Raw genomic sequence first — 26,311 nt, forward strand, 5'->3', positions numbered from 1 at the left:
ATTACAAAATTATGAGTAATTCCTGAAATAATCATACATGTTAAAAGAAATTTTTGTTTCAAGAATTTTTAAAAATATTTTTAAAAAGTATTGAAAAATTGAATAGTGAATCTGGTATTCATTTTGGATTCATTTGTCTTCACTAAGCTGGTTCAATACTTTTAAGTGGAAACTGTAGACCTTGCTAAATGTAAATGAGGCCACCAGTTCTAAAAGTCAAATACCATCTCTCTATTATAAAAAAAATCCTGGGAGAGAAAGACTAGGTAGACGAGACGTGATCTTCACATGAAGATCACGGAAGACACTTAAAAGACCTGCGAGACGAAGGAGATTGGCCACGGAGCGTCTCGCTGGGACCTTAAACATGAAGCTTTGTGCCAAGAGATTGACCCAGGACCGTGTCGCGGGGACATAGAACATGAGATTCTTACAAGACACACCCTACTTACAACCAATATCAAATAAGACCACAGGTCTTGCACCCGCAGATCCTTCATTTCCAGAGAAGAAGCAAGTAATTGTGAATACAGAGAGATGTATACTGTGTAGAATGGCATGCCAATGAATTTTTGAAAAATGATTAATTACAAATTAAACAGGTTAATTACTGTTCATGATGATGAATATAATGAAAGTTTTTTAAATTGTTGTGTTTCTAAATATGTATATTTTCTGAGTCATATCCTAATAATTAAGAGATATAGTCCTTTAGTCTCTTTTTGAACGTTATTTTTATGCATTTCAAACCATTTTTACACAAATCACCAGTAACTGAATGCCACAGTAAATGGATTTCATGCATGTTTTCCAGTTTTAAAAATATTTGTCAAATATTTAATAAAATCACATTTATTTAATTTCTTTTAGCAAGAATAAAATGGCTTCCATCAGATCCGCAACTTATCTCAGAAGGGCTTTATGCAATTGCAGTGGTTTTGAGTTTTTCCAGAATTGCATATATCCTACCAGCCAATGAGAGCTTTGGACCTCTACAAATATCACTTGGAAGAACAGTGAAAGACATTTTTAAATTCATGGTTATATTTATCATGGTTTTTGTGGCCTTTATGATTGGAATGTTTAATCTTTACTCATACTACCTAGGAGCAAAACAAAATGATGCCTTTACAACGTAAGTATATCTTAAACATTATAGAGTTTCATATCTAAAGTTTATTTTGATTGATTTTGATTTGAAATTGTATTACATAAAACTGTCATGTTCAGTTTGTTACTTAATAATATGTGTAAGGTTGTAAAACTTTAGATGGTAGTACTTTTTATAATGCATTTAGCAATCTGTAGTTTTTAACTGAATATCTGTTGAATGAAAACATACTAGATACTTGCCTGCAACTTAACTCCTACGTGATTATCATTTTCTTTTTTCCTAATGACCAGGACAAATGTATTAGTAAATAAATGGACAGTTTTTTTATTTACCATTTTCAGATGGCAACTCTTAGACTAAAGTTTAGGCTGTTTATGGTTGCTAAGTACTTTTACTTGAATATACTCTTGATAAATCACAAACTAATAGCATTGTAAATTGGTAAACAGGGTCTTTGCAAAGGTTTCATTTACAGGCTGGTATGTCCTACCACCATCTGACTCCAATATGCTGACAGGTCATCTTACAAATATTAACATTTAAAAAACAGACTCTTTTAAAGAATAAAAATTGGACTTCTCCTTCAAAAGATTTTTATTAGACTGAGATTGTTCTATCAATCTACAACTGGGACTGCTGCTGTTGGTATATACTGTACCATGACACCTTTATAACCACAAATGGGCTTAAGTGTATTTGGAAAATGTATACATGGATGATTCAGGATGAACAGAGCTCATCTGGTAGTCTGTGCCTAAAAGTTCTTTTTTCATAGTGTTCACTACTATGATATTAAAGTTTGCTTCTTCTGCATTTGCAGACACCACATTAAAACTAACTTATTTTATAAAAATGCATGCAAATGAAAGACATTTAATTTTCCCAATATAAACCAAATAATAACCCATTTTCAATAATTTATAATGCATATATTTTACTTAGGAATATTGTCATAAGATTTCTACTATGTACTAGAATTTATGTACAAAGTGCAATATAATAAAATTCAGTAATAAGTACTAAGATACTTAATTTAGTTTAATTTATTTAAATTAATTAAAATATGAAAAATACAGGAGTATTCAAAATATCAGTAGTTTCATACACCTTGCCTTCTTCTTTTTATTGAATGCCATTTATATACAGAATTCTAAAGTGATAGTGGTCATTAGTGTTGAGTGAACCCTGCAAAGTTAGCTTCGCCCCGTGTTTGATACAATCACAGAAATGTTTGAGATCTGTTCCAGACTCTGCAAAACACATTGAAGACAATGATGAAAGAAGAGCTGAACTAGTTTTGAGTTGATTATAATAGTGCAATGTTTTTTTAATTATCCCTGAGGGCGAGGGAAGCGACTGCAAACTATGCTGGACTACTTATTGTAACCAAAAATGGGATTGGAGGTGTAAGGCAACATGAACAACCACTGTTTCACCTTGCTACAAACAAAAAAGACGGCAACAGAATTATAACCACAAACATAATATAAGAAATAGCCACAAACTAGTAATAAGTACAAAAAAAAGTATAATTGTGCTCACAGAGTTCCAGTCTTAAAGTATACATTCATGTGATTGAAGCAGCGGAATGGGGCGCTTGCTCATTCCATTGTTTGAAGTCGTGGTTTCTGGCACATGTGAAAAGTCTTTTTTGTTTCTCATGTACTGTATACTTGTAGGCGCTTTAGACATTTCTCTTTCATAAGGAAGATAGAAACACATTGCAACAGTAATAAATCTTTTGTTATTTTAAGTATTTCACAGGGTCACAAGTGTTTTCTTTGTTGGGTAGGGGGTGTGCAAATCAGTCATATGGCACTATAATGCCACAGGGATCAGTATTATATATCCATTGGAAGGCCTCATCATTTTTTCATTACAGTCAGCTAATGTATCCCTCAAATGAAAAAAGTTTTTTGTATTTGTTTTTTAAACAAATCTGGAGTATTGATTGGGTCGTGCTTACAGCATGCATGCATAAAAGTCCTGCATATAGTTGATACAGTTCTGTAATGTCACACTGGCCTCACAAAGCATCATGGGGAGCTGGGATAAAAATAAGTGAACAAAGTCACTGGGAAACACAGCATATTTATGCTTTGGTGAATTTCACCAATCAATACTACTAGTTACCAATCTGATGTATAGCTTTGCTGCAATATGGAAGGTAAATAGCTACAACCAAATGAACAGTAAATACTGAACCTGATTAAACCACAATTGATGTAATATCTGGTTAATTAGAAGGGAAAAACAAATTGTTGAATTTATTTGTTATCAATGTTTGCAGTAGTGCTATTTTTGTACCTTTTCATAGGATTTTACTTTTGTAAGAATTAACATAAACAAGCTGTGACTTATACTGCCTGCCAGTATGTCTGACAGTGATGAAATATGCAGTCTTGTTGATCTTTGTGAGCAAAAATATGCTGATGGTGAGGAACAACAACCAACTGAATAAAGAGAGAAAAAATTGTGCCTGACAGACAGAACATTATACAACAGGTGAAACTGAAACTCAGAATTATTGGAAACTGGTGGAGGCCACTATGGAAATGTCAAATACAGTGGAACCTCGGTTTACGAGTAACTTGGTTTACAAGTGTTTTGCAAGACGAGCAAAAATTTTTTAATACATTTTGACTTGATAAACGAGTGATGTCTTGCAATACGAGTAGTATGGATACACTTTGTCTGCTGAGCGTCATGTGATCACAACTGAGCTGATGGTTCTTCTCTCTCTCTTCTTATCTCGCTCACCCAGGGCGTCTCTGTCTCTCTCTCTCCTTATCTAGCTCGCCCAGCGCGTCTCTCTCTCTCTTTCCTTATCTCGCTCGCAAGGCTTGTCTCACTCTCTCTCTCTCTCCTTATCTCGCTCGCTCACTCGCCCAGGGCGTCTCTCTCTCTCTCTCTCTGGCAATCGTCTCCTATTCTCCGTCTGAGTCTGTGTGCCTCACTCATATAGTCAACATCCGTACGAGCTTATACTGTTTACTACAGCATTGTGACTGTGTGTGTGTGCTGTGAAGTGCGAGTCCCCATCTTGCTCCCCAAAACACGAAGCTGAGTCTCAGTACTTTAACACCAGCTTTATTCAGCTTGAAACAGCAACAGCACTGTTATTTATTGTAGCGGGATCTTTATAATGTTCCTTGTATGACCCATTGACGACAGGCGCTTATAGCATGTTTGCGATCTTTTTGGATGCGCTTATACGGCGAACTGCTACAGTGCTGGGAGACTGCGATTGCTTTGGAATGCTCTTCCGTGTGTCGTCCCATTGGGTGGAATCCCACATGAGTTTAGAAACTCACACCAGCCATGATTCTTTTTAAAGGTAAAGTGCAGGTTAATTTTTATTATATATTTTACTTTATATTTTGTATTAATCATTTTTATATGAATAGTTTTGGGTTGTGGAACGAATCATCTGAGTTTCCATTATTTCTTATGGGGAAATTCGCTTTGATATTCGAGTGCTTTGGATTGCGATCACGTTTCCGGAACGAATTATGCTCGCAAACCGAGGTTCCACTGTAATGCCCACTGAGTGTAGGAACTTATTACTACCATCATTGAAAAATAAAGACTTTTTTTCTTAAAACAGGAAGGTTTGCCACTTTTAACAGAACATTTTGGTAAGTTTTACATCTTTTATTCACAATATTTTGGACTGCTGTCCCACTGTCCACAACTCTAAGCCACACAAGGACAAGTATTTCCTTTTAAAAGAAAATACTAAACACAGTTTCCCAAGAGCAAAGGTAAATACCTTGTGCAAATAACACAATTCCACATTTGTACAAATATAATTTTAACTTCTGATTTACCAATCTAGTATTTTAAAATGTGGTTTATTTATCAATTGAATAACATATTTGCTTAATTAATCAACAGTATGGCCTTCCATGACCCTGCACCGGATTAAGCAGGCTTAGAAAACGGTATGGAATGAAATTAAATCTAATGTATATATTTTTTTTTATTTATCATAAACTTTTTAAAACATGAACTTTGTTTAAAATATTTCTGCATAGCCCAACATTACAACATACAAGTCTACACCAATGCTTGAAGTGGGCCAGTATGTGTATCGGCATGTTTCACTCTGACCTCCAAGAGGCCTAATCCTGCTCTTCGATATACATATAACAGCATGCTCGCAAGACCAGAGGGGTCTAACACTCGATTAAGAAATTGTGGAAAATTTGCACCACTTCGCGAGGACGACCAAAAAGCTAAAAATAAATAAAGTACTGGCAATTATTTGTTTCCACTTCAAATACTGTCTTCATACCATATCTATTATATAATTTGTGAATGAGTTATTGAAGCTGATAAATTGCTTTATTAACATATTAACTTTACTTTCAGCTTGCATGCAATGAATACCTCTTAGGGGAGTTTCTGTAATCAGAGTCCATTCTGGCAGGCACAGTAGAAAGCACTGTAGACAATAAACATTTGGAATGTGAAAAGAATCGACAGCAACTGAAAACGTCTACAGAGGAATAGGGAAACTAAACAAACAGATATAATAAGTGCTTAATGTTGTCATTAAATATTTGACTAATTTATGTTGTCAATGTGTGAGTTTAAATAATGGTAAAGAACAGATACATTTAAACGGTTTATACTGTCTTTAAAAAAGAAGCTACTGTATCTTTAAAACGGTTTTAAATTTTGGAATGAATGTTTAGATTTGAATTTAGTACGGCTGTCATGTGTCAAAAACATAACAAAAATATAGCTGATTTAAGATGGCACTTATATTGCCACAAGCCCACTGAAACATTAAGAACTTGGCTTTTGATTTATGACCAAAGGATGCAATTATATCAAAGTGGATGTAATCTACATCACTTCCTTTCACATAAAGAATGTACTTTATTATTATTATTGGTGTAAGTCATGCTTCTGCTTTCTGTTAAATTAAAGATGAATGCTGAATCACACTATACAACCTGATATTCAAGAAAATGAACAGTACTTTGCATATTTCATCACATTTTTATTGTAATTTCTCATCTTTAAAATGCCATTGCAAGCATCTTCATCAATGTACATATCAAAGTCAAATATTATTTCTTATATACATCATCTGAATCAATTAACTTAAAGTAGGTTTGCAAAACAGATCCTTTAAATGGGCTTATAAAGAAAGGATCACATTAAATGAAATTAATATTATTATTTAAATATTAATTAGTTTAATGTTTAGCTTTTAGGTGCACTACCAGAGCTGGAACTGGCAAGCCACAAATGCAGTGTTTAAAGCATGACCAGCAGATGAGGAATTTAACATAATCAAAAAACGGGCAGGTGCCAGAAACCAGGAAGGCAAACAACACCACAAATACCAGAACCGAAAATGAATGCTAAAAAGAAAATGCATAACTTCTGTTTTCCTAAATTTAGTTTGGATGATTAAATACTGTTGGATCGATGACTGCACACACAAGAACTTCCAGCTAATGGGCAATAGCAACTGCAGTTGTTTACTAGCAGCACCTTGCCTCCAGCTAGTTGAAAATTCATAAAATGGTGATACCCATAATAAGAAATGAGACACAAAGAGTTACTTTCCATGTACCTGAGATAGTACCATACTTGATGCAGATCAAGACCAGACTACACAGTATGATACTAAGTGCTGTTGCCGTGAACAGCAGAACAAAATCAATACCAAGTTTCACAAATACACAGCTAGTCTTGTTGTTGTTCTGTGTTTCTCTTTGGTTTGCACAGCTGGCTGTCTGATTACCAATAAATGGTGACCAATTAACATTTCACTGTGTCTCAATTAATGACATGCAACTGCACAATCCTCCTGATTTAATTGAACAGAGTGCAGGACAAAACATATCCTTATGTAAACTTAAGATAAATTATTGCAACCATTAAGCTCCATCAGATCAAAATGATTGTCTCTGTAGTTATTGTAAAAGTTATTAAGTTATGCCGGTGTTCTACCAAATTCACAACCACCCACGACTAAATCATAACCACCCCTTCACATGTATGCACATCACCGAAGCCGTGAGACATTATTTTATCTTTCTTAAGATAAATATGTAAGTACTATTGAGTAATTATGTCATAGTATAAGCAGCACCTATAGCAATCGCAAGTTCACTTTTATTTATCTTTTGCATATTACTGCATTGATCATTAGGCAGTAGTATTTTAATGTAGCTGCAACAGAATTTTATGATATTGATATCACCAGGCTGAAATATTGCCCATCAATTAATTCCAGACTGGAAGTTTGGAATCACTTCAAATTTCATCTGATTTTACCAACAGACCTGTAAATTATGCCCTCGAAGTTTCACTCCTATCTAAATGGAGCTGTGTTGCAGTTACAGCCATGAAATTTCTAATGTCTCACCCTCTTTCAAATAGGAACAGCATTTTTCTGTTTCAGCTATCCCACGCAATACATGTACTGGTTATTCATACATTACACTGTCATCCCTCAATCTAATGTACAAGTGACAGCTGGCTTAAATCTCTGAAGGAAACCACCCTATGGCTTGTTTTATTTTTACAAGTTTGGTCTCGTCCGTTACGGGAAATGGACGTCTGAAGCAGAGATCCGTTAGCAGCGTTTTTTTCTCTTATTTCTTATTATCCCGAGGTATCCTGTATTTACCCAACCCGAGGAGTTTCTATTACAGTATATAAACATGAGCAACAAGAAAGGGGGTCAGAAAGAAACGGAAAAGAAATCTAAAGCTACATCCAAGTCTAGAAAGGCATTAAGCCCAAGTGCAAGGTACGACCTTTCAGAGACTGACCTGGAACAGACAGGCACAGACTCCCCAGAACCCCGCTCAACTGCATCGTCTCCTGTCGAGAGTGAAAATGGGAGCTAATGTGCAAGTGATGCAGGTCACGATAGCTTGCCGATTGCAGAAGATCACTTGAAACTGGAAATGGCCTTGCAGTCCGTGCTTTCATCTAATCCTCGTGAGCCGGAAGCATCGGCTGTAATAGGGCTTGGCACTTCACCTACAGAGCACAAAAGCCGAAACGATCTGTCCGAACTGAAGGTAATGATCTCAAAAATGGCCACGGCCATAAATGAGCTCAAGTAAGACATTCAGAAAAATATAAAAAAAGAAATAAATGGTTTGCTGAAGACAAGCGAGAAAACAAACAAGAAGCTGCAGCTGGAGCTGCAGGAGCTGTGGCAGGATAATAAAGACTTGGAAAAACGTGTCTATAATTGTTCTGATGCAGCTTTTAAAGGTATGCAGGGAAAAATTGAGGAACACGTTCAGGAAAATGCGTCTAAACTGAGAACACTTGTCGATCAGCTGGAAGACGTTAAGCAGACATGCACGAATCGAACTGAAACTGCTGAACATTTGGCATCTTACGCTGATGGAAAAGCAACAGCTGTGAATTCTGAATGCAAAAAACTCGGAGACAGACTTGCTGTTCTGGAAGATGGATGCAGAAGGAATAATATTAGAATTGAAGGTCTACCTGAGAATCGTGAAAGTCCAAACCCAGTGAAATTCGTGGCTGAACTATTCTCAAAAATACTTGGAGAGGACTTTAAATCAGACACCAAGATAGCAGAAGCTTATTGCATACGTTGATAAAATACCTCTAAACTTAGGACTCTTATTATGCGCTTAAAGAGATTACAATTTAAGCTTAATGTAATGTCACTTCTCAGACAGAAACAAGAGATTATATTTGAAAATAACCACATTCGTATTTTCCCTGATTTCTCACCCTCAACAGCTGCTAAACGTGCCGCTTTTTACAACATTAAACAGCGGTTACGGCAAGCCAATAACAGATACAACCTCTTGTATCCTGCCAAATTGAAAGTGGATATTCAAGATAAGCATTACATTTTTATCACTAAGGAGGAAACAGAAAAAGAGTTAAGAAAGCTGATCCCGACACTTTTTTGAAATGCGATCGTGAGTCACATCCTGTCATGGCATTGGAAGAAGATATTACCTACTGTCTGATCCGCTTGCAATGATACTGGTACCATAATTATACATCCTTTTCTCTTCTCGACCACTTTCTGTTTATGTTTTTAATTACAAATATACGCGTATATGTGTATGTGTGGAAGAAATTTAATTAGTAACATTTTTCTTTTCTTTTTTTTACTAATCTAAAGGAGACTGTTTAACATCATACCCTTGATTTATTGTTATTGTTATTATTGCATTAGGTTTTACTATGTTTATCCAGGGCCACTTTTTAACACCATTCCCTGGGTCTACTATCGTAATATTTCAAGACTGTTGAAGATTATATTTTATGCTAATAGTATTTAGACTTTATCGGCAATAGATATCTCAATTTTTAATCCTCAAATGCCGCTGCTGGGGGGCTTGTTTTGTTTTGGACGTACTCTGTCTCTATGTATGTCAGAGGACTTGGACTTTGTGAAGTGGGGTCCAGCCTCACATGGGGAGGCAAAATGGGGGGTGGGGGGATAAGGGGGGAGAGAAAGAGAGCAAGCTATATCTAATCTATCCTTTCAATCCTTATAATTATAATTATCAATGTAACAATAGGCTGCATGGCAATAACTCCTGGGAAAATTGTAAATTAAGGTCAAAGCTGTCTCACTTCCAGTTAAGACTACAAAATGACATCAAAAATTCTAAATCAATGTCTTCATGATGGGACAGTTAACTTTGTGAGCTGGAATGTTAAAGGCCTGAATCACGAATTAAAGAGAAAGTATCAATCTATCTATCTATCTATCTATCTATTCTCTCATCTAATAGGTCTGAATGCTAAAATAGTATTTTTACAGGAGACCCACTTATTAAGCAAGGATCAGTTCCGGCTGCAAAAAGACTGGACTGGCAAAATGTTCCATTCCAGCTTTACAAAGAAAACTAGAGGTGTGGGAATTCTTATACATAGAATAGTCTCATTTTTGGTATCAGATATAGTATCTGATCCTGAAGGGAGATATGTGATTGTCATGGGCAATTTATTTAACTATAAAGTCAGTCAGTCAGTCATTATCCAACCCGCTATATCCTAACACAGGGTCTGCTGGAGCCAATCCCAGCCAACACAGGGCACACCGCAGGGCACACACACACCGACACACCAGGGACAATTTAGGATCACCAATGCACCTAACCTGCATGTCTTTGGACTGTGGGAGGAAACCGGAGCACCTGGAGGAAATTCACACAGACATGGGGAGAACATGCAAAAGGTCTCCTTACTGCGAGGCAGCAGCGCTACCACTGCACCACCATGCCGCCCTAACTGTAAAGTGATTTTGATAAATGTTTATGCACCAAATGTGGATAATAGGGAATTCATGCAAAATGTATTTACATCCATTCCCAATGTGAACACTAATAAAATTTTAATGGCTGGGGACTTTAATTGTGTTTTAAATCCAGACTTAGATAGGTCTGCTGTTACAGAGGTGATGACGTCTAACACTGCAAAGACAATTACACTGTTTGTAACTGACCACAACTTATCAGACCCATGGAGGTTTCTAAACCCAAACTCAAGAACTTATTCCTTCTACTCACCAGTGCATCATTGCTACTCAAGAATAAAGAATTCTTTCTTTATAGATAACAATTTCTTGCCTGCAATTAAAGATTGCAAGTACGACGCTATTGCTGTTTCCGACCATGCCCCTCTGATCTTGGAGCTAAAATCATTATGCCCCACACATTCATTTCGCATATGGTGTCTTAACCCACTTATATTAGCAGACGAGAACTGTACCGAATTTATATCAAAACAAATCAGTTTTTTTCTAGAGACAAATACATCCTCAGAGGTCTCTACAGGAATACTCAGGGAAACCTTGAAGGCCTTCTTAAGAGGATAGATTGTCTCATATGTTTCCCACAGAAATAAATTAGAAACCAAGAAGGTATCAGAGCTAATCAGCGAAATTACTAGAATAGATCAAGAACATGCCAGGTGTCCAAGTGAGGTTCTTCATAGGAAAAGACAGGTTCTGCATTTAGATGTCAACCTCTTAACAACTAAAGAAACTGAACAACTCATTTTTAAATCAAGACATCATTACTATGAACATGGAGAGAAAGCTAATAAACTCTTAGCTCAACAAATCCACAACAAAGAAGTTTGCAATGCACTCCCAGCAATCACCAACACAAAAATTGACAATAAGAATATAATGCACACATTTAGAGACCACTATAAATCCTTATATTCTACTGAGTTTAAAGAAGACAACACACAATCTAATGTATTTCTGGATGCATTACGGATACCACAAATAGACACACTTAGTGCAGAGGAACTGGATAAACCTTTGGCACTATCAGAATTACTAGATGCTATAAAGTCACTTAAGAGTGGGAAAGCAGCAGGTCCTGATGGCTACCCTGTAGAATTTTATAAGACATTCTCCACTCAGCTAGCTCCCCTTTTATTAGCAACATTCTCAGAAGCTAGAGACAATCAAATTCTAACTCAAACTTTTTGCCAAACATTAGTCACTGTCTTTCCTAAACAAAATAAGGACTTATTACAATGTGCATCATACAGATAAATTTCATTTCTGAATAATGATGTTAAGATACTCTCCCAGAAAGTCCTAGCAGAAGGATGGAGAAAGTGCTGCCTTCAGTAATATCACAAGATCAAACTGGATTTATTAAAGGCCGACACTTATCTTCCAATCTTTGACGCCTTTTTAATGCAATATATTCACCCACAAAGTCAAACACCCCAGAGATATTATTATCGTTGGATGCAGAAAAAACATTTGATATGATTGAATGGAACTACCTTTTCACTACATTAGAGAAATTTGGGTTTGGCCTAAAAATTTGTGCATGGATCAAACTACTGTATACCAATCCAGAAGCTTCAGTTTGTATTAACAACATTAATTCAGACTACTTGAAACTAGAACATGGTACCAGACAAGGATGCCCCTTGTCACCACTACTTTTTGCAATTGCCATTGAGCCACTGGCAGTTCACTGTCGAAATGCTTATTAGATAAAGAGGATTATCAGAGAAGGACTTGAACAGAAAATTTCTCTATATGCAGATGATATGGTAATGTATATATCAGACTCACAAAACACTGTGCCTGCAGTCCTAAGAGCACTTACAGAATTTTCAAAGATTTCTGGTCTCAGAATTAATTTGAATAAAAGTGTGCTTTTTGAATCCTCAAGCATACAATATTAGATTGGACACCTTCCCTTTTATCATTGCAGATCACTTTAAATATGTTGGAATAAATATCACAAGTAAATATAAAGCTCTTTATCAACAAAATTTCACCGTCTGTATGGAAAAAATTAAACAAGACTTGTATAGATGGTCAACCCTTCATCTCACTCCAGCTGGTACAATTAACATTGTTAAGATGAATATCCTTCCTAAGCTTCTCTTTTTGTTTCAATACATTCCAATATACATCAATAAATCATTTTTTAAGCAATCAGATTCAGCCATAACCTCATTTATTTGGAATGTAAAACATCCATGTATCCAAAGAGTGACCCCACAAAGGCAGAAGGTGGCGTGGCTCTACCTAACTTTCAGTTTTATTACTGGGCAGCAGACATACAAGCTATAAAAACATGGACATGGACACAAATAGATGAACATACATGGGCTTGGTCCGCAATAGAAATAAAATCCTGCAGTACTTCTCTATAATCCCTGCTATGTGCCCCTATAAATGCAATTTATCGCTAATATACTAACAACCCAATTGTGCTTCACTCACTCAGAATATGGAACCAATGTAGGAAGCATTTTAAGAGAAGCTTTTATCTGTGGCACCTCTGCACGAGAACCACCTTTTTCAACATTCGCAAACATATGCAGTTTTCAATATCTGGAAAACATTTGGGATTAAATCACTTAGAGATCTGTACATAGACAACGTCTTTGCATCCTATGAACAATTACATTCCAAATTTAACTTTCCAGCAACACATTTCTTTCATTATCTTCAAATGAGAAACTTTGTTAAACAGAACCTGTCCGATTTTCCTAATCTCCCACCTTCTCTCTGCTGGAAAAATTATTGCTGAGTTTTGAGAACTCAGACAGCATTTCTGCAATTTATAAAACCATTTTACAGTCCCTCCCTTTCAAACATCCAAGAGGACACTGGGAAAAGGATCTCTCACTCAACATATCAGAAAAGGAATGGAAGGTAGTAATGCAGAGAATTCACTCGAGCTTCATATGCACAAAGCATACAATTATTCAACTCAAAATTATATACTGAGCACATCTGTCTTGTTTAAAACTGTCCAAAATGTGTCCAGGGCAAGATCCAACCTGCGAACACTGCAATCAAGTTCCAGCCTCATTGGGTCACATATTTTGGGCCTGTACCAAATTAGCATCATTCTGGACCAAAATCTTTAAATGCCTTTCAGACAATCTTGGTGTCACAATCCATCCTAACCCATTAACAGCTGTGTTTGGAGTACTTCCAGATGAGCTTAAAGTGGAGAAGGACAAACAAACTGTAATTGCCTTTACTACACTATTGGCACGTAGACTTATCTTACTAAACTGGAAGAATCCTAACTCTCCTCTTTTAAGTTAGTGGGTAACTGATGTTTTATATTATTTGAAATTGGAAAAAATCTAATTCTCACTTAGAGGATCTCTGCAGAACTTTTTCAAAACCTGGCAGGATCTAATCAATAAAATTTTTGATTAAGCTCGTAAAGCACTGAGGAAGCAGATTCTCTTCCCATTTCTTTGTCTTCTACATTCATCTTTATCCGCTTATTAAACTTATCAATTTACTTATTTTTACTAGCTTTACGTTTTACTGTGTTGGCCATACTCTCTTTCTTAGGGGTGGGGGTTCATTCATTTTCAATCCTATTTTTGTAAAAATTGATCTATGTGTATGGAATGATTACAATTAAATAAAAAAAATTAATTTACGTGTGTTACACCCTGGAGCCTGTGAGGTCTTAATCTATAACCCCAAGTCCATAAAATTTGAGATGCTGTGTAAAATGTAAATATAAACAGAATGCAATGATTTGCAAATGTCATAAACCAGTAATTTATTCACAATACAACATAGAAAACACCTCAAATGTTGAAAGTGAGACATTTTAACATATTGTGAAAATTTTAAGGTCATTTTGAATTTGATGGCACCAACACGTCTCATGAAAGTTGGGATGGGGAAAAAAGGCTGAAAAAGTAAGGTGGTACTAAAAAAAACAGCTGAAGAAATATTTTGCAACTAATTAGGTTAATTGGAAACAGGTCAGTAAAATCATTGTGTATAAAAAGAGCAAGAAGTAAAGAAAGGCAGAGGTCTACAAATTGTGGAACAATTTCACAATAATGTTCCTCCATATAAAATTCTGAGGAATTTTAATATCTCATCATCTAGTATATGATATCATCAAAAGATTACAAGAATCCAGAGACATCTCTGTGCACAATATCAATAAAAATCAATATTGGATGCCCATGATCTTTGGGCCCTCCGGCAGCACTGCATGAAAAACACATGATTCTGTCATGGAAATCACTGCATGTGCTAAAGATCACTTCTGGAAATCATGGTCTGTGAACACAGTTCCTTGTGCCATCCACAAATTCAGGTTACAGCTCTATCATGCAAAGAAAAAGCCATATGTGAACATGATCCAGAAACACTGCTGTCTTCTCTAGGCTAAGGCTCATTTAAAATGGACTGAGGCAAAGTGGAAAAATGTTCTGTGGTCAGAGAAATTGAAATTTCTTTTTGGAAAACATGGACACCGTGTCTTCTGGAATAAAGAAGAAAGGGACCATCTGGCTTGTTATCAGTGCTAAGTTCAAAAGCCTCCATTGCTGATGGCATGGGGGTGCATTAGTGCCTATGGAATTGGCAGCTTACACATTTGGAGAGGCAATATCAAAGCTGAAAGGTATATACAGGTTTTAGAGTAACTTACACCCCCATCCAGAGACGTCTTTTTCAGGGAAGCCCTTGCATATTTCGGCAATACAATGCTAAACTGCATGCTGGATCTATTAAAACAGCATGGCTTTGTAGTAGAAGAGTCCGGTTGCTGTACTGGGCTGCCTCCAGTCCATACCTTTTACCAGTTGAAAACATTTGGCACATTATAAAACAGAAAATATGACAAAGAAGACCTAGGACTGTTAAGCAGCTATAATCCTATATCAGACAAGAATGGGATATTTGTCTCCCAAAAGTCCAGTAGCTGGTATCCTCAGTTCCCAGACGTTTATGGGCTGTTGTTAAAAGAAGAAGGGATGCTACACAGTGTTCAGCATGGCCCTGTCCCAACCTTTTTGAGACATGTTCCTTTTCTTAAAATAGTACATTTTCTCAGTTTAAACATTTGATATGTTTTCTAGGTTCTACTATAAATAAAATATGAGTTTATGAGATTTGCAAATTATTGCATCCTGTTTTTATTTACATTTTACTCCGTGTCCTGACTTTTTTAGAATTGGGGTTGTATTAATTCTACAACTCATTTTTTTCAATTACATAGATAATATGTTAGAGTTATTATTTACCATTCATCATGCACCCAGCCATTCCTATTAACCAAATTAATCCAACAGTTACCAAATCGTATGAACTAACATAGTCAGAGGCTGGACAATATTCATAAAGAATGATTTACTGCAGCACAGACTTCGCAGTAGAGCACAGGCATTATATAATACCTATTGTAAAAGGCCTCATTTTAGTTCTGGAAGACACACACAAAGATATCTCCATGAAACTCTGAAGAAATATAGTATGTAGGAAACAATCAGCATATTTTAATGTTCACTGTCTGAGCCAGTGGCCGAGTGATTTCTTAATTAAAGACACCGACTCTGCATCTTTGTACTGAAGATTAATGGTCAAATGTAATGCCGATCCATATTTTTTACTTCTTATATTACGCAATGTAAATATTTCCATGCATTTCTGGCCTTTTTCTGTGCATTGAGTTAAATATATTTAGTATCATGCTATACTTCACTCCAGATATAAATTTTAAATATTTTTAATGAGATATTTGTACTAAGTCTGTTAAACCTGCTCACAAGGTTGTCTAAGTTAGTAGACAAATTTGTTTCCCTTCTCCTACCCCAAGAAGCACACTGCAACTACATTTAGTCTTGGGCCGCTGCTAATCTGCACCTGTAAGGCACACTACAACAGCGCTAATCCCCAAAGTTAGTATTGTTATCATAAATATGAACTGACTGGCATAGGATCATCAACAGTTCAGAGCACACTGCAACTGACCCAAAATGTAGACCCGAAAACATAAACAAATAATACTTAAAAAATTAAAGATGAAAGCACAAAATATGTAAAAAATGCAATCGTCACATCTCAAAACCTAAGAATCATTATCTGACTTTTGTTTTTTTACAGCAGTTCTTTGGTCTGTATAAGTATTTGAAACATAATTTTTAGATTTTGGAGGTCAAGGAATAAAGGGTTCCATTTATTTAATTTTTTTTTTTGTTTAAACATGTTTTTAATGATACTAAATTTGAAATTCTTTCTCTCCTTTTGTCATCTTGTTTTTTTATGGGAAGTGCCATTTAACAGTGTACTAAGGCTCAGGAATGCTGGGATGCATGTGGCCACAAGGTAGAACTCGGAAAGGATAGCCCACTAGTTTGAAAATCTAGTCCTGAGCCTAAAAATGACACCAATTGCAGTCTTGCATGTTGATTCTGATTGGGGTCTAAACACCTCTTTCAGCCATAAGGCTGGCAGGTTTGGATGCCAGAGGTGAAGTATTGGCAAGGGCTCAGCTGGCTAAAGAAAGAGAGGTCAGATTATTGAGAAGACAAAGGGAAGAAATGCCCAGTATAGTACAAGAACACTTCTGTTGTTCTTATTATGTTTAATTTTTATTTCTCTTAAAATCTAAAAATAGTAACATATTTAATAGAATTGTCTACATTGTAATGTGTATAAATAAGAAAATCTAGTGATAACATTTGTTTGCACATTTACTTTGGTCTATTTTGGGATTTTTAATCATAAGAATTTCAATTCTGATGTTATTTGCACATTCTGCTTTGTAATGTAAAAGTTTATTTTCATTAATATCTTAGTTTCCTTAATTTATGCCATGCTGTTTTGAAGGTTAAGTGACCATACTCATAGCAGTAATAACAGAATAAGCATTATATATTATCTCTCAGTCAATGAAAAAACCTGTTCATCTTCATAGTGTTAATTATCTTTCCTTCCAAGGAGGCTCTAGTTTTAGGATCTTGTGTTCAGGTTACAACCACGTTCTGTGAACTGACTTTCGATTTTTGTTTTAACCTTTGATTCTGGCTTCTGATTCCTGTTTTGGTATCGTGATACCACTATTTTTCTTCTTCCTAAGACCACACCCTCATTGTCATTTTTGGTCAATAATTCTCCCTAATAGAGCAAGGTGAAGCATGTATAGAGTACAGATGGGATTTCAAGCTTATGCTCAACAGATACACCCCAATCCAACCCCATCCCCTTGCCTGCTAGTCTTATACTAAAACATGAGATAAAGATTATTTCCATGTTATAAAAATAATGGAAACATGCATCATAGATTGCAAAACCAAGAATTCACTTGAAAAACACAGAGTGCTAGTAAAATAATTAATTTTGACAGAAACATACACCACACAAAGGCAGCAGTTCATTTTGAAGAAATTTGACTCTGGACCATTGGTAAATGGTCATGTGGTCTGGTAAGTCCAGATTTACCCTGTTCCAGAGTGATGGGCGCATCAGAGTAAGAAAAGAGGTGGATGAAGTGATTGACTGACCCATCATGCCTAGTGCCTACTGTACAAGCCTGTAGGGGTAGTGTTATGATCAGGGGTTGCTTCAGTTGGTCAGGTCTAGGTTCAGCAACAATATGTGCCCAAAAAAATGGTCAGCAGACTATTGAATGACCAGGTTTTTCCATCGATGGATTTCTTCCCTAATGGCACAGACATTTTCTAAGAAGACAGTGCCAGGATTCATCAGGCTCAACCTGTAAAATACTGGTTTAGGGATCATGAGACATTATTTTCACACATTGATTGGACACTAGAGGCAAGACCTCTACCCCAATGAGAATTTTTTTGATTAGCTGGAGGAGACTACACAGCAGTCTGATTGTCTCTTCATCAATAAAAGAAAAAGTTTTGATATTGCATAAGCTTATTGAAACAATACCATGGCAGATGTGTGCCGTAATCAAAACTAAAGGCGGTCCAATGAAATACTAGAATGTGTGAATTTTTTTTTTGGCCAAGTGGCATATGTTGAGAAGGAAGAAGTTAAGTACAGCAGAACAAATTGACCCTGACCTACACAAATCTTTTCATATAGGGTACTTCAAGGAGTAATTTAAGATGCAGTATTCAAATGGTGGAAGAATTGGTGTAAAAACAGAAAGCAGTATGTTATGATACAAAAAAACTACATTGACTATCTTTTCAGAAAGGCCTGGACACAATTCAGCCATGGAAAGACACTGTATGCAGCAATGACATTTAATATGAAAAAGTCTTTTATCTTGAATATAGAAATACGGTATGAGATGTGATTGAACAGTATGGGCAATGGAGCTAAAAAATGCATCTTAGGAAAAAAATTTTGAGAATCTTGCCCTTGTTGACCTGGCAATATATTCTATGGAACTCATTAAGGAAGCAGACATGATGCTTGATAATTTAATATGTGGAGCATAACTCAACACTCTCTTGACATGGAGGGAAAGTTGGAGGGGAAGTTCTGATCTCTGTATTACAAGGAAGCGATTACAGAGCTGCAGAGTATGAGCAAAAGATGAATCCACTCGTATCAAGTAAATATAGATTTAGAGGTGGCATGTTATAAGCACTTAACATAAGAAGGACAGATCAAAGGTGGATTCTTGCCTTTAAGTAACCGTTTCAACAGAAACACAAGGGCACAAGTGTAAGGTATCTAAAAGACACAGCTCAGAAAAGTTCCAGCGAGTAATTTTTCATTCAGAGAATGGCAAAGAAATGGGGCAAGTTACTAAGCAATGAAGTTTAAAGTAATGCCTTGAAAATATTTTTGACAATATTTTGGAAACTCTGGGGGAATAGGAAATGACAAACTATTCTGGGTGGAGTGACTGGTTCATTTCAGAACATTTTTATGTATATTTGTTGCTTGCCATTAAAGTTCAGTTTTATAGTTAAAAATCTACATTTCTAAAACTAGCAAGTAGGCAAGAAACCACAAACAAGACCAACAAGATGAACCTAATTATTAAGAAATAATAGGTGGAAAACATGTTGAAATGAGAATTTTTAAAATTGCATTATAATATGCATTTGGAATCTTCTATGTTTGGAGTTGTCACTTGCAAACATAATTTGATGTGCAGTGAACATTGTAGTGTCTGTCTATTTCTACACAAAACTAATAATCATTCTGCTAATATAATTAGTATTAGAAATACACAAAACAAAATTATCTGAGCTGCAATGCTACAAAAAGATGAACTACAAGTCAGAAGTAGTTTGGCTATTGTATCGGCTAAATTAGGCTAATGTTTTTCTTTTTTGAAGCTTATCATTACTTCAAATAACATCCATCTGGGTTTGCTATCAATTATATTTAGCAGTAAAGCCTGAAGAGGATTAATATCTTACATAGTAGCTCAGGTTCTTAGAATCACCTATCTCCAAATTACAGTATATGTTGTATTGTACAATAAAATGCAACAAAAAATAGTCATGTCTTTATTTCCTTTACAGAGTTGAAGAAAGTTTTAAAACACTTTTCTGGGCAATATTTGGATTATCAGAAGTTAAATCTGTTGTGATTAATTATAGCCATAAATTCATTGAAAATATTGGCTATGTCCTGTATGGAGTTTACAATGTGACCATGGTTATCGTCCTATTGAATATGCTGATTGCAATGATCAACAACTCCTTTCAAGAAATAGAGGTAATTTTACAGTTTTTCATTTTCACAGAGTGTACATTACATGTGTGGTATGTTAATGAAACACATAAAAAGACAGACATTTAAAATTAAGGTATACAGTATATCAGCAATATAATACAGATGCCATAAAGTCTTGACTTGACTTGCTTTAATTAGCTGTTTGAAACAGATTGGGAATGTGCTTTACCAATCATTTCTAAAGGTTTATACAGTTTAAATATCACTGAAAAACCTTTATTTTGCCTCTTACATATTCTCAGAAAATGCACAGACCATCAAAAAAGAAAAGATAATTATTCAGTATAGAAAAGATTAAAAAAGAGTACTGATAGCTGAAAATACGACTCTTTTTGACTAATGGGTTGTGTCATTGCTTTCCTGGGAGCTGAAAGGGACTCAATAATTCTGTAATCCTTTGTCTATAAGCCCTGTCATTACAGCAGCCATTCATCCTTGTAGATGCCTCAATTGCTACCATATAATGAATGAGAACAGCTGCCTAATTTCTGAAGAGTTAAAAACTTTGGAGCATGCAAATGTCCATATCTTCTTTAGTATAAAATACTAATAGCACAATCAGTCACCTTTTTCTACCAAAATATATGATTAATAAGTAAAGTTAAGTAAAGAATTTGGTCACCTTTAAAAATCATTTTGCTGTTAAGCGAATTTGCTGGATATAACCAATTCAGTCGAACATACTCTTCAGCAATCTCAAATGTCAATACAATGAAACTGAAAACATTTCAATGTGTATTTTTAATTAATTTTTGATGTCGTTAGTCATCTACCAGTGATACCTGGGCATTACACCTATTTTCTGATTAAGGTTATGTTTTGGGTCAGAATGGCTAGAGTATATGTGACAGATGAAGTATAATGTCAGTAAATGTAAAATATTACAGACAGAAAGTAAAAATTGTTACATTTGAATACACAATGGGAGGTCTGAAAATCAAAAGTACACCTTATGAGAAGGATTTAGAAGTTGTAGTGGACTCAACACTATCAACTTCCATTCAGTTTTTAGAAGCCATTAAGAAGGCAAACAGAATGTCAGGTTATATAGCACAATGTGTAGAGTACAAATCCAAGGAGGTTATTCTCAAGCTTTAACATACTTACTTACTTACATAACATACTTGTGAGGCCTAATCTGGAGTACTGTGTGCAATTTTGGTCTCCATGCTAAAAAAAGGACTCAGCAGAGCAAGAAAAGGTCCAGAGAAGAGCGACAAGCCTCATTCCAGGTCTATATAGGATGAATTATGAAAAGAAATTAAATGAGCTGAGCCTTTTCAGTTTAAGCAAAAGAAGATTAAGAGGTGACATGATTAAAGTGTTTAAAATTATGAAGGGAATTAATACTATTATTACTAATAATAATAATTTGTAGTAGACTATTATTTTACAATGAGTTCATCAAGAACATGGTAAAATAGTTAAGAAATTTGTTAAGGGCAAATTTCACAATAACATTAGGACGTTTTTCTTTACACAAAGAACCACAGACACTTCGAATAAGCTACCAAGTACCATAGTAGACAGTAGGACTTTAGGGACTTTCAAAAGTAGACTTCTTGTTTTTTTAGAAGGATTAAGTGGATAGGACTGGGGAGCTTTGTTGAGATGAATGGCATGTTCTCGTCTAGATTGTTCTAATGTTCTAATATCCAGAGTGCAATCAGCACAAGGTGTATACTTGATCTAAACACAGTACCATGTTGACTGTTCAGCTTGATGCTGATTATTATTTCTGTTTGAGGAAACATTATCTATAAATGTAAGTACTATATACTACATCTAAATAACTACAAGAAAAACAAGAACTATACATTATATATAAATACTTAGTTATGACAAAGATATCTGTGGTATTTTCAGACAGCATCAATTAATCTTACCGTATGCATAAGTACAGTAGTTGAACTTACACAATGATGGACAGCTCTATTGTTAATATTATTGACACAAAATGGAAGTTAATGATTCATAGGACACATACTCTTTATCAATTTGTGACAAGCAAAGTAATTCAATTTAAAACTGTACATCATACACATATTTCAAAATTAAAATGGTGTAAATTATAGCCGGAAAATTAGTATTGCAAATGATTTCAAAAAGTACCAGCCTTGTTAGGTCATATGCTTTAGGACTGCCTCATTCTCAGTTCACTTTTGGGGAAAGGTTTTGGTTTAACAATCACTCCTAAACCCTTAATTGCATTATGTATGAGATTATGAAATGCTACATTTATTGAGATCTCGTATACCATATTTCCTGAATGTCAGCTAATTTTGCTTAACTGGGAGAATCCAATCCCTTCTCTATAAATCATTGAGAAAGTGATGTCTTATCTAAAACTTGAAACAACTAAACTTCCCTAAAAGGAATAGTATGAAGCTTTTTCAAGACTTGGCAAGAATTCATTAATTTTCTTCACAAATAGCCTGCCAGGCCTCTGCCTTTGTTCTGTTTTTCTTTTGATTTTTTAAATACACAAAGACCTGTTTCATAATGGACCTTTTGTTTATATCGCTCTCTGAACTGTAGGGGTTGGGTTTTTATTATGATTTTTGGAACTTCTAGCACTCTCTTTTTCTATTTTTATTATTGTTTTTTCTACTTGTTGTGACTTGATGTTTTGAACTGATAAAACTAAAAGAAAAAACTACAACATTAAAAGCAACCCAGTATACTGCAGAGGTTTATATTTGCAAATATTGAAAAAAACTAAAAATTCAATATACAAATAGAAATAAAGAAAATGATGGCTAGCAAAGAGTATGTGAACATTGCTTGCAGAATGTTTGAAAACAGATGAACCAGCAGGTTCCTAGAATGCCTGACTTTTTTTGGGGGGTTGGGTGGCCTAAAGGACTAGTGCTGTTAAAATACAAAATAGAAAGGTTCAAAGATATTGAATGGGCTGAGTACAAACTAATATTTCAAGTTTATTTACAGTGAGAGGTCAAGCAATATGACACCTATTATTGGCTACATAAAAATATTTACAATATGCAAGCTTTCAAGGAACCTCAGGCCCCCTTCTTTAGACATGATGTAATACAGAAACCAGAATTACCTGTGTTTATATAGACACTAGGAGAGATATGGCTTTGGAAAACCTTTAAGTGAGATTCTCTCCAGGCTAAGATTCATTTAGCAAGAGAGGAGACCAATGTACTGCATGTTATAAGTGTGTATGGTTGGATTCCTTATCATGATGCCTTTCGGGATAAGATTTTCCTTTTTGTGTTTTGTTAAGAAGAAGATGTTGCTGTCAAGGTGTGCCATTTTCTTCCATCGGGTCTTCAATTCCATGTAGTAGCAGTACATTTCGGTGTCTTGGATATCTGTTGTTGTAAAGAACACTGTAAAGATAGACAAACACTTATAAAGATTTGGGGTTTTTAGCTCCGTATTATGTAACAAAATTTGGTCAATCGTTTTCAGGATGTGGGATGCTGGGTAAATCGCGATGGTGTATGGGAGTCTTGGAGGTTACCTTGGTGATAAATGACAGTGAACTTATACGGCTGCAGGTCCAAAAACCACCTGGTAACCCGAGGATTCAATTCCCTGTGAAGGGCCATCTACTGGAGGGCTGCATGATCCGTCACTAGGGTGAACTCTTGGCCCAGCAGGTAGTACCGCAGGTAAGTTACCACCCACTTGATGCCCAAGGCTTCCAGCTCCACCGCAGCATACCGCATCTCTCGGTCCAACAGTTTCCGGCTCAGGTATATCACTGGGTGTTGCTCTGGCTCAGCACGGCACCCGTGTCCGAAGCATCGGTCTGGAGGATAAAACGAAGTGAAAATTTAGGAGTTCTTAATTCAAGTGCCGTTGTGAGGACCATTTTTAAGTCACATTTCCGTCTCTTCATTCTACACATGTAAAGGGGCCCTTTTCTTTGTAAAGTCTGTCAAGGGGGTGGCCCTCTTAGAAAACCGATGTACAAACCGGCGGTAGTAGCTCACTAATGCTAAGAAGGCTTGCACCTGTTTCTTGACTATCAGATGGGGCCATTCCAGGATGTCTTTAACTTTAGAACACTGTGGCTTCACTAAACCGTTCATCCCAAAGTGACACTTCTGAGGGTTGATACGTAGCCCGGCTTTCGCTAGCGTCAGGAGGACAGCGTAGACCTGCACTACATGTTCCTCCCAGGTGCTAGAAAAGATGACTATGTCATTGAGGTAGGCAGCACAATAGGACTGGTGGGGCCTTAGCACTCTGTTTACCAGACGTTGGAAAGTCGCTGGTGCCCTGTGCAGCCCAAATGGGTGTACCTTGTATTGCCAGTGCCCGCTAGTGGTACTAAATGCAGTTTTCTCTTTTGCAGATGCCGTTAAGGGAATTTGCTAATAACCCTTCATTATGTCAAGAATAGTCAAGTAACGGGCCGTCCCTAGTCTCTCAAGGAGCTCATCCACTTGGGGCATGGGATAGGCGTCAAATTTGGAGACCTGGTTACAACGTCTAAAGTCATTACAGAATCTCCACGACCCATCTGGCTTAGACACGAGGATGACAGGACTGGACTATAACTCTCCTCAATGATGTCCATGTCCAACATTCGTTTAACCTCTAGCTCCACCTCAGCACGTTTCGCCTCGTCTTTCACTATGTCGTCCTGAATCAGCAAGGTCCAACCTGGTCCTTCACTGACCACCTCCGGGACGGGCAAGATTGCTCTTTCAAGCTCCTGTCGCTGGAGGGATGCCAAATTAGGACCGAGGTTAAGTGTTTTTTCTGAGAACAGGGAGAGGGCAGGGCCGGAAGGAGGACACTCTTCCCTGTCCTTCCATGGCTTCATTAAATTAATATGATAAACATTCTCACTCGGCCGATGGTTTGGTTGACTCACCAAATAGTTGACGAGCCCTTTTCTCTCTTTAACCTCGTAAGGCCCTTGCCAATGGGTCAACAACTTGGAGTGGGAGGTGGGCACAAGCACCATTACACGATTTCCTGGTTGGAATTTGCATAGGGAGGAGTTCCGGTTGTAATTCCAGACTTGCGCTGCTTGAGTCCTGGACATGTGTTCTTTAAGTAGAGGCCGAATTTTATCCAATCTATCGCATAACTGCGTGATATATTCTAAGAGGTTGGTGGAGGGAAGTGCCTCTCCTTCCTAGCCTTCTTTTAGTATATCCAATATGGCCTGGGGTTTGTCACCCATATAAAAGCTCAAAAGGGGAAAAACCCGTGGAGGCTTGAGGCACCTCCCAGTAGGCGAAAAGTACTAAGGGTAAAAGTTGGTCCCAGTTCCTACCGTTCGTGCTGACTACCTTGCGGAGCATCTGTTTGAGTGTTTGGTTAAATCTTTCTACGAGGCCATCTGTCTGTGGATGATAGATGGATGTCCTAAAATGCTTTTATTCTCTCCATGGTTTTTTCGGCCCTGAGATGGGTGCCTAAGAGGTGGGCGTGAGCTAGTTTGCAGACCTCCCACCGTTAGGTCCATCCACGGTATCGTCTATTGACGATATGTCGTCCACGGACATGATGGCATTCCGGGCAAACTTCAGGGAATCATCATTCCACTGCTCTCGTTTAAATGATGCCTGCATAGACCGTAACTGAAAGTCTATGCCGGTGAGCTGGTCAAGAATCCGATCCATGGGAGCAGCCTCCTGCCCGGGTCCTCATCCAGTTGCACTTCCGGGTTGAGGTCCATTGCCAAAGAGAGCTCCCCCGGGCTGTCGACGTCATCATTAGTTGCCGAGGAGCACGGCGTGGGAGCAGCTGGGAAGGCCCCTTGACCCTCCATAGTCAGACCCAACCTAGGAATAGGAGTGGTGATAGCTCTACCGCATTTACTTTCTGACCAGTCTTGTCCCAAGATAACTGAAGAGGAGGGCTCTGGCATTACAGCAACCAACAGTAGTTTAGGAATCCCTTCCCAGGTTATGTAGCAGTTCACAGACTTAAACGATCTGGTCTTCCTGTGTACACATTTTATGCTGATTCGTTGAGCGACCCATTGTTGCGGTAGGACATAACGGCGAGCAACAATGGTACCACCGAGTGCCCATTCAACAACACCACTCCCGAATTTGTGACTGCCAGGGGGTTCAACAGAGCACAATACCTCTCTCCTTTGGCCCAGCTGCAGTCCATCTACTCCATGTTGAGAGGACAAGTGGGAAGTATGTGTCCCAGGTCACCACACTTGAAACAGCATGGCAGCATGGGCACCTGGTCTCTTGGTTTGCGCAGACCCCTTTAGGTAC

At 36.9% G+C, this 26,311-nt stretch overlaps 1 protein-coding gene across 1 annotated transcript in view; it reads left to right on the forward strand.

Annotated features, from left to right (window-relative positions):
* Nucleotides 1–26,311, forward strand: part of trpc6a (transient receptor potential cation channel, subfamily C, member 6a) — a 179,311-nt gene that overhangs the window by 107,519 nt on the left and 45,481 nt on the right. Inside the window, exons 7-8 of the mRNA XM_039744343.1 lie at nt 871–1,135; nt 19,871–20,066. Of these exons, the coding sequence (XP_039600277.1) occupies nt 871–1,135; nt 19,871–20,066 (461 nt within the window). The remainder of the gene's footprint in view (nt 1–870; nt 1,136–19,870; nt 20,067–26,311) is intronic.

This window comes from Polypterus senegalus, chromosome 2 (assembly GCF_016835505.1).
Source record: "Polypterus senegalus isolate Bchr_013 chromosome 2, ASM1683550v1, whole genome shotgun sequence".
NCBI lineage: Eukaryota > Metazoa > Chordata > Cladistia > Polypteriformes > Polypteridae > Polypterus > Polypterus senegalus.